The 9960-nt window shown below is 49.4% G+C and overlaps 1 protein-coding gene across 1 annotated transcript; it reads right to left on the bottom strand.

Annotated features, from left to right (window-relative positions):
* Window positions 1–1882: 1882 nt before the first annotated feature.
* skida1 (SKI/DACH domain containing 1) lies at window positions 1883–6289 on the bottom strand. Its single transcript, XM_040166851.2, has one exon. The coding sequence runs from the start codon at window positions 5443–5445 to the stop codon at window positions 3013–3015; it is 2433 nt and encodes an 810-aa protein (XP_040022785.2). The 5' UTR covers window positions 5446–6289; the 3' UTR covers window positions 1883–3012.
* Window positions 6290–9960: the final 3671 nt, after the last annotated feature.

The following is a 9960-nucleotide window of genomic DNA, read 5'->3' as shown; positions in this document are numbered from 1 at the left end:
CCCTAAATGCCTTTAAACATTTATGAAATCAGTTGCAGAGCAAACGTGACATTTAAGATATTAACGGCAATTTCAATGATTAAACGCAGCTGTGTTCCTAAAAGGAAAGGGGGGAAAAAACCCTAAAACTCGTCCACAACAAATGATTACCTAACTCCAAAGAAAGAGAAATAGTCCATTAATTACACTCAGTTGCGTTTAATGAATGCTCAACAATTAAAATAAAAAAAGGAAAGGGAAAGTGCTTCAGAAATCCACCGTTCAAGTTTCCATTTTGAGTGCAGTTTTTCTATATATATATATATATATTTATATATATTCACAACAAAAATCAATGCACGAGAAACCCCAGAAAAATTCACAAAAATAAATATTCAGTGACTTCAAATTGCATGTAAAAAAAACATGACCTCAAGTATATTGTATCCAAAAAGTGAAGTAAATGAGCGAATGCGGAGGGCGAGGAGGGGAGTGGGCGCGCGCGCTGCTGCGCGAGGCGATCCTTCCATTGATAGCTTCACTCTCAGGGAGCTGCTATTTGTCCCACCGGCGGAAAGACCCCTTCCAACAGGCCGTTACCCACCATCTCCGTCCCTTCGGCCGGGCATTGTGAGCTCCCGCGTTAGAGAGGGCTGCGGCGTCACAGGGTGTGTGTGAGAGGGTGGGAGGTGGGGGGGGGGGGGGGGGGGGGGGCAGCATTACCCTGCACTGCGGGCGCAGGCTATTCTGCCTCTTCCTCCGCCGTGCAGCCTATGCTTTTGACATGCGGATTAAAGGTTGAAAGCTTCGCCAGCCACCCCCCCCCCCCCCCCTCTCTCTCTCTCTCTCTCTCTCTCTATCGCCCCCTCTGTGCAACCCCCTCCGCTTTACTGCAAGCCTGCTCTACAGCTTGTGTCACGGCTGCAAAAACAAGTCGGTTTAACAGGCTCATAATATAAGTTCAAGTTTGAATGGGCGCTCCGGCCTCACAACTATAAGGCCCACGGTGAGCTGGAGGAGGAGGGGGGGGGGGGGGGGGGGTGGTGGCTGCGCGGATGCAGTGGGGCTTTCATCGCGGGGCTAAAACACCTTCCATAAGTATCCTCACTGATTCAAGCAAAGTAAAAACTCACTTTTTTTTCTTCCTATTCAGTATTTTTACAATCGCATATTAAATCGCTTGTACAATCCTGTGAATGAATGCACCCTTTGCTGCTTGCGAGCGGGCTGACATCATTCACGGGCTTTGGGTTTGTTGTGACCTGGCTCGCCATAAGCTGGGCCTCTCTTTGTCGCAGACAGGGGGGGGAAAGCCTGCCAATTAGGAGAGCGCTTCCTGCGCAGCCATTAAAAACGTCCACGCGTTTACTTAAAACACCTACGGGTAGGTGCAGCGTCAATGTCTACATTTTGCTCGTGTTAAAGGGAGGGGGGGGGGGGGGGGGCACTGAGACGTCTGTTGCTGCATTTGGGGAGTAAATTGAGCAGCTCTGGGGCGTAAAGGGGGGGTAGGGTTCTACATTCATAGAGCGGCCATATTCATTAGAGATAATGAGATGGCGACGTGCGTGACAAGAAAGCAACAGGAGAAGACAGTATTGAGGGTGTCCAATACTATGAAGCAATTGACGTTTTTTTTTCTTCTTTTCCAGGTGAGATGAAGATGACTCCAGCTAAGAAGAACAGAACAATGCACAAGCTTGGCTTGGGAAAAGCAGATTATTAAATGATAGAAAAATCAGGAAGACCCATCGTGGCACGTTTCGTTGTTTCAGCGGCACCATTTCATAGGCTGGTCAGAGAACCCTGAAGCTGAAACGGGATCCTCAACAGTATCAAAGTGCAACGCATTTCAGCCTCCCACGAAATGTGTCCACGCTGTTCTGGTGTTGCCCCCCATCTCTCCTGGTCCCTCCGGACTGTGACTCCTGAATCCCATCCACATACTTCTTGGACGTTGTTATTATGTCTGTGTTGTCCTCTCTTTTTTTTTTTTTCGTCCAAATTCATGTTCGTGCTTTAAACGCAAATACAGACTGCCCCTGGCACAAATATGGTGCGCAGGAGAAATGGGTTGCCAAGTGGAATAGGAGAAGGAGGAGGCGAGGGGGCATGAATAGAGTCTGACGTGCTGTAAAGGTCTGAGCCTTATTCCTTTTTTTTGATTGTCTGGACACTGTGTTGTGTATGGGCCGGTGCACAGTCACACAAATGTAAACCAGAAACACTCGGATGCAGTAAAAAAAGAAGACTGGAAAAAAAAAAATCAAAAGCACTCTAGGAAAGAAGAGGAAGAAGAAAACAACAGATCCCAAACCACCAGGAACGTTCCTGTAAAATATAATAGAGGCTTAACTGTGAGAATGTATATAATAATAATTAAAAAAAACAGCATTAAACCAATTTTTAATAATTCTCTGAAACTGATCACTTGGACACATGAGGAAAACACAGCTTTGATATATACAATATACCAGATGGCACAGGATGGGAAATCCTGATTTTTCTTTTCTTTTTGATTAGCCAAGTGAAAACTCTCTCCCAGTTCCAGCTAGATTAAGAGCAGCCTCAGTACTCAAGTTTTTTGTTTGTTTTTCTTCAACACTTTTCCTCTTCCAGACAAAGCACAAACCCACTGAAACCCTGGAACCTACAATCCAACAGGTCGGGAACGGAGAAAATAGTCAAGTAAACACAATAAACGAGAAGCCATTGCGTTTTGAGGATCGATAGCTTATTCAAAACACACGTTTCTTTTTGTTTTTAATATAAGCATGAATCCACGAGCGGTGTCTCGCAGTGCAGTGGGCGTTTTTTTCGGAGCCTCCAAACGGGTTCTTGTGTGTTTTCGCTCAAAATAAAAAACAAAACAAAGCGGATTGTAAACCCATTCACAACAAAAAATAATACAAATAATCAGCAATAAAGTTGGGAAATCTCATTGGGACTAAAGATGGGTTGGAGATGGTAACGATGTGGACCTTTGTTTAGTGTGCGTGTTTTTTGTTTTTTTTTTGCTTTTAAAAAAACACCTCAGTATTTCCGAGTCCTCTGAGCGAGTGGGGGAGGGAAAATCTGGCCGCCCGGCTGCCACCTCCACACGGGGTGGGACGGAGGGGGAGGCCCGGGGCCCCTCAGGAGCGAGTTCAGGGAGTAAGCGGGGCACAGATCCCCGTCGCTGCCGACGACCAGCGACGGCGGGGAAGGGAAATTCGCAATCAGGCTGAAAGGCGTTTTTGCGGGCGACGCCGCGACGCGTTTGCGTCTGCTCGGTAAATCCTTCGCGGACACCTCCTCGCTGCTCGTGGGACGAGAACAAGACGGAGAAGGAGACGGGGAAGAAGCGGAGGAAGAGGAGGAAAAGGCAGCCTTGTCGAGCGTTGGTTTTGATTGCGTCCTGGGAACGCGAGGTTTCTTATTCCCGTGCACCCTGACCCTGCAGTTTTTGTTCCCCCCCTCCACGAGGCGCGGGTTGTCCTGCGCGCTCTTGTGCTCATGGGCGATGGGGGCCACGCCGGGGCTCTTCTCTGTGGCTTTAATCCCGCTGTGGAAAAAGTCCCCGTGTTTCACGGGATACGGGCCGCCGGTGCTTTCGGTCCCGTCTCCTCTACCGTCGACCGGAGTGGCCTGGCTCTGGCATTCGTATTCATCACAGCTCTCCTCCACTTTAACTTTCACGTTGTGGAGGTTGAAGGGCGGTGTCCTGGCCACCCGGCCCCCGTTGTCTGAGCAGGGGACGCCGGTCACGCAAAGCTCCTCCGGCTCGGTCTTTATTTTTTTCGGCGGAGAGGACGGGTTGAGGCTGCTCGCTCTCGCCTCCCTTTTGTCGCCACATCCGCGAACCGAGGCGTCTTTTACCCGGTCCCACTGCAGCCTCAGCCCCGGGTGATACACCGGTGTCCCGCAGGAGGGGTCACACGCCTTGTACCGGCCGGGTCCCCGCGAACAAGGGGCCGGCTCGTCCACGCGTTCGACCCTGTTTGCATCCGCCTCAAACGGCGTTTCCCGTTTGGACTCGGCGAACAACCTCTCCCCCACCACGGGGGCGTGAAATTTGGGTGGCTGTAAGGGTACAAAGTCCCGTCTAGTTTGCAGGCGCTTGAACTCGCACTTCTGTGCGCCGTCGCCGGTCTGCGTTGCGGCTGCATGGCCCGTGGTCCTGAGCGCTCTCCCCGGTGGATGCTGGTTGTTGTAGTGAAACGTCGGCTGCAGGACCAGAGGCGCCTTGCCAGCGTTGAGACCTTTGAGGACGGAACCCACCCTGGCCCGTCTGAACCGAATGCTCTGGACCGAAACGCGGCTGCACACGGAGCTCGAGTCGGACTGAGAGGAGCTCTCCTCCTCCTCCTCCTCCTCGTCCGTGCTGACCTCTGAACTCTCCGACTGCGTGTCATCGTCGTCCTCGCCCCCCTCTTCCTCCTCGGAGCTCGCGGAGTTGCTGGTGCTGGAGAGGCCGGAGCCGAAGTCAGAGTCCGGGTACGCCCGGTCCGAGTAGGTGCTGGACTCGGTGTCGCTACTGCAGCTTTCCGGGAATCCCGGCTGGTGGTGGTGGTGGTGGTGGTGATGGTGGTGCTGGTGGTGGTGGTGGTGGTGCGGTCTAGCGTCGAGGTACAAATCTGGACCGAGGTGGAAAGAAGCGAAAGAGGTCCCGTGACTTCCGGGTGTTTTGGGTTGTACGAGCAGCACCGGCGGGACGTGGTGGTGCGCGTGTCTGCTCCTGCTCCCCTCGCGCCTCCTCTTCCTTTTGGGAAGTAGGTCGATGGCTGAGCGCCTGGACTGAGCGGTGATGGCGGAATGACGCACGGCCGGCTGCCGGCTGAACGCGCTGCGGAAAATCGATTGCCTTTGGCTCAGAGTCACGCGGTTCCCTTCTATTTTCGCGGTTTCGTAGTTTTTAAAGTGTTTGTGACTGGACTTGGTCGCCGACCGGCACTCCTGCCCGGTGGGTTTGTTGTAAAATTGAGGTAGTTTGGAGTCGGCGAGGCGAGGCGTCAGCTCTCTCCCCCTGCCCGTTTGGTTGTGGAGCGTCAGCGTGTCCGGGACGCCGTGCAAACTAAACAAAACTTTTTCCTTCCACAGTTCGGCGTCGGCACCGAGGAGTCCCGGGGACGCGCTCTCGTCCCCGGGGGAACACGCCGCTTTCGCTTTCCTTTTGTTGGACTTCAACACCCGCTCCGTCTTGCAGGAGAAATACAGAGCCTCCACGTCCTCCCGCGATATCAGAGTGCACTTAGCCGCGTGGAAAGCTATAGAGTTTATTGCTTTGAGCTTCCGCAGCTCCTCCAGGTCACAGTGGTGCTTCTTCACCTTCAGGTGGTCCATGCGCTTGTGCACCGTGGTCCTGGGGATGTTCTTCAGCAGGTCGGTGAAAACCTGAGACAAAGCAAACATTTGCTTGCCTCTGATGAGCAGGTAGCCCAATTTCACTCCTTGCATTTCCTCAAAGCCACACTCCAGGTCTCCCATGTTTATGTATCCGCTCAAATGTATCAATCCATGTAGTCGCTCTCAGTGTGTTGAGGCTTTACCAGTAAATGGCACGGGCTCCAGAGTTTAAGGCACCCTGCTCATACCTTTAATCCATCCACGCTGCATGCTGCTGCGTCATGAAAAGGCAAACTTTGACATGCAAGACTTAAATGGAGCTGCCGGTGTCTAATAGGCTGACTGAGCTGACAGCATCCACCCGTCGCCTCTCGCCCCAGTTCGGCATGATGGAGGAATGCGGCCCGATGCGTCCACCAAGCCGGGGCTGCTGCTGCTACCTGCCTCTGCCGGCTCCACTCCCCTCTGGTCGGCAGCAGGACGAGGGGTAGGTGTACACCACTGCCTCAGCCAGAGGGATAAAATAGCGAGAAGAGAGAGAGAGAGAGAGAGGGAGAAGGGGAGGGAGGGAGGGAGAGGGAGTCGTGGGTAGGAGGGGAGGGAGATAGAGAGAGAGAGAGAGTCAGAGAGAAGCAGAATAAGAGCTAAAATGCAGCTGCTATTCCGGCCGCTGGTTAAGCCACAAATAAAAACGACACAGAGGGGAGGTGCGCCAGTCTGGAGACACCTTCATCAATTAATGCCCTCGGAGGCGACGCCCATTGGATGAAGCTGACAGGTGATGCAATAAAAATGGATATTCCATCCCCACCCTCTCGCACACCCATGCTGCCACAATAGTTTACACACACACACACACACGCGCGCGCGCTGCTGTTTAGGAGTAAATAATGCAGCTGACAAGTTCACATTTCATAAAAAATCTTCCCCGTTCCACAGGGAATGAGCAAAAACCTGAGCCTGCGAAGTGTCACGATAAGACCGGAATGCATTTATTGTTCCATTCACTTTGGGTCCATATCAAAATGCACGCGGGCAATAGTCAATATGCAATCGATTGTATGCTGGTAAAATGACTTGACACGTTTGGTATTTAAGGCATTTCGGTGTGTGTGTGTGTGTGTGTGTGTGTGTGTGTGTGTGTGTGTGTGTGTGTGTGTATGAACGCAGTGGAGCTTAAACAAAGACATTTGTTTTTTTTTTACAATAAGAGAGCTGCTTTTCCACGTTAAGGCTGCTCCTCTGACCAAGGCTCCACTCATCTGCTTTTGTTGGTTCTATCCTTCTGTCCATTTTCTTTCCCCTCGCTGGTATACTGCATGTGGACTTACTCATCCGTCATAGTACCGAGATATTTTCATTTGTATGACTATAACTTAAAAACGTCATCGACATTTCCAACGTTCTTAATACCTCTTTTGCCTTTACAACACGTGTGTGTATGTGTGTGTGTGTGTGTGTGTGTGTGTGTGTGTGTGTGTGTGTGTGTGTGTCTGGTTGGATACGTGCTGTTAAGCAGGGTGTAGCCATATTGTATTTGTAGCGGGCAATTGTTACTAATTGATGACCAAAATATACATTACCGTAAAATAGCAGACATCATATTTATTATATTACTGATAACCGTGTTAAATTGTAGCCTGTGTTAATCCCAGTAAAACAACGCGCACGCGATTGTAGAAGCTGAAAGTGCAGAGTCAGGGTTGCTTTTCCCTCAATATTTTCCTAGACAATATAAATGCTGCTAATAAACAATTCTATTTAGATCTCCGTTTTTTCTTTGTAACGGGACGTTGAAGCAGCCTACGATATATTATATAAATATACAATTACGATTATAGGTCTGTTAGAACACAAGTGAGAACTATGCTATTGTGGTAACAATATCTCACATTTGGAACCAATGTGGGGTCGCATTAGGTGACCCCACAGCGGATTTGTATGTCACCCACACATCTCCGTATTTTCCCATTTTTGCCTACGCGCACATGCTCATTGCATGCGCGCACTATACCATACCCGCAGAGATTTTTTCACGGAACATGCGCACGTGCACACGTACGGAGAAAGGACGCACACACTCACAGACAGATGCGCAGAAAAGGCGCACACGAGCCTATAAGCCACCACACATAACGTTCTCCAAATGATTAATATAATGACACTGCGTAGTATTATACAAGCCGGTTGTCAGAATCACCGGTTGGCCTTCAAAAGGGATGTTTGGACCGGCTATTGCGTTTGCCCCTGAGCCATATTTTTTCTCAAAGCTCCCCGCGTTATGTTCCGTCTTTGTTATCAAACACGTGAATCCCTTGTGGCCCGTTCCTCATGGGGCCATATACTCAAGACTGAGCATGCTCCTTTCCACAACGTTACACCCATTTGCCAGTTCTCACAGAGCATTCCCTGTTTTCAGATTAACACATCGACGTTACCTTGTTACAATAAAACAGCTGGTTGTACACGTACAGGCGCTGTTATTATAGCTCCTCGTCAAACCGCCGAATGGGATTGGAACGCGTACACAAAATCCACGCAGTATCGGGTCGGACCGACTGAGGTGGTGGTCACGGATTTACAGACAATACGACGAGGAAAGTGTGTGTGTGTGTGTGTGTGTGTGTGTGTGTGTGTGTGTGTGTGTGTGTGTGTCTATCAATATATGTACATGCACACAGACACGCACACCCCTAGCTGTCTGCAGGTATATCGTTGCGCGTAGCCGTGGCACAAGCGTGCCAAATGGATCGTTTGGGTCATTTGAAAAGGAAGTCCGGGGACTATGTTTTAACGGACGCATTGGTCGAACGTATTTTGGGAAATGACTAGCAGAGATGACTATAAATTATATTAAAGTAGTTAGTCGTCGATAGTTGCGTTTATATCCGTCAGGATAACCTGCAGGAAGCTGTTATGCACCGCAAAACTCGTGGTCATTTTGGGTTCGGTTCACGGTTGCAGTTGAAACACATGCGGGTTCATGCCTGTGTGTGCAGTGGATCTATGTAATAAACGCTGCACATTCCCCTTACCAATCAGTAAAACCCTGTTCAACTCCTGAAACCCTCACCAGCATTCTCGCTTTTCACGTGCTGGTTGAGGAGGCCCATGACAGCGTTCGTGGACGGGGAGTACGGAGGACTTTCCCGGATGCAGCAGAGTGAAGTGAGAGGGGGGGGGGGGGGGGGCAGCGTGTTGAGGGTCCGGATCCCACGGGGACAGTGCACCGGGTCCGGGAGATGCAGGACTGTCCAGGCTGGTTTCATCCCACGTCACGTCTATGCTTCTCTCTTGTTTAACCAAAATACTTAAAAAATAATAATTGTATTTTTTTTACCGGATTGTATGCAAATACTCTGGTGGATGTTGACGATTTGAAACAACGTAATCTACTGACCTAATGTGGTTCACATCCTGACCCTCCAGGCGCCCTTTATAGTGCATAATTGCCCTAATAACATTAATGCACCCTTTATCACGATATAATGCAACTGCACAGCAATTGAGGACGCTTGTTTGAGTTTATTAGGCCACTGCGACGTGGATCAATCAACACTTTAACAACACATGTTTTTAACACATCATTTCTCCGTGATTGGCACGTAGTCTATTGTTGATGTTCAAACCTTGAACTATTAAAAAAACATGCATGGTAATAATGATAATTATTATTATTTATATTGTTATTTGTATAATTATGAGAATATTTATTTCTTATTTAAAAATAATTCTGTCTGTATCAGGATCAATTCTCCATAACATCTGCCAGTGAAGTCTCTCCCACACCGGTGCTACAGACGTGATAAGTGCCCCATGATGACACCGTGGTTTTTAAATTGGAGCTCTCAGTTCATCCCAAATTCTGAATTGGGGGTCATGTTAAATAACCTAAAAAAAATACAATATTGCGATAATTACAACATTGTGTATAAATATATATACACAAATATCTCTATATATTTCCAATTGAGAATTGAGACCAGGGACGCTTTGTTGTGCAGATTGTGTGATGCACACACGGGGCACTTTATTCCTCCCTCTCCTGCGCCTTGGTCGGGACTGGAGGGGAGGAGACGAGACCGAGTGGCCGAGAGAGAGACTTCGGGCCCGGGGGAGGTTTCTTTCAGCAGCCCGAAACTTCGCTTAGCAGACTCATTCCACTTCTGCAAAGACGGGACGTGTTTTGAGGCGAGTAACAAAAGGAGAGGAAGCTCTGGAACTCACGTTAATCCGTAGCAAATGTTTAGGGCATGGAGTTGAGCCTATACGCATTGAGATGCTTTACATGAAAACTTATATTTTAGTTTAACGGTCAATACACATGCTGGATGTTCGCCTCGCGACCGCTGCTTTTGCAACTTTATTTTTACAACCACATCCGCGTGGAAGAGCCGTTTAATGGAGGGGGTGTTGGCGGATTACGGTAAAGACCCCGCGTACACAAACACGCACGCGCGAGTACATGATCAATGAACACACGTGACCAGCGTTTTTCAAAATCTAAACTACATTTCTAGCAGGGGTTAAATTATTTTACAAACTCCGAGTTTGGCCGTGCAGGAACACGCGGAATGTCTCCAAGCACCGTTTATAGAACACGCGGAAACCGTGTTAGTGGGACGAGGCAACGTGCAAACCGGTTCATTTGGACGG

This window comes from Gasterosteus aculeatus, chromosome 21, assembly GCF_964276395.1.
Source record: "Gasterosteus aculeatus chromosome 21, fGasAcu3.hap1.1, whole genome shotgun sequence".
In the NCBI taxonomy this organism is placed as follows: Eukaryota; Metazoa; Chordata; class Actinopteri; order Perciformes; family Gasterosteidae; genus Gasterosteus; species Gasterosteus aculeatus.
Note: the sequence above shows the minus strand (reverse complement) of the source record. Positions and strands in the feature narration are given on the sequence as shown.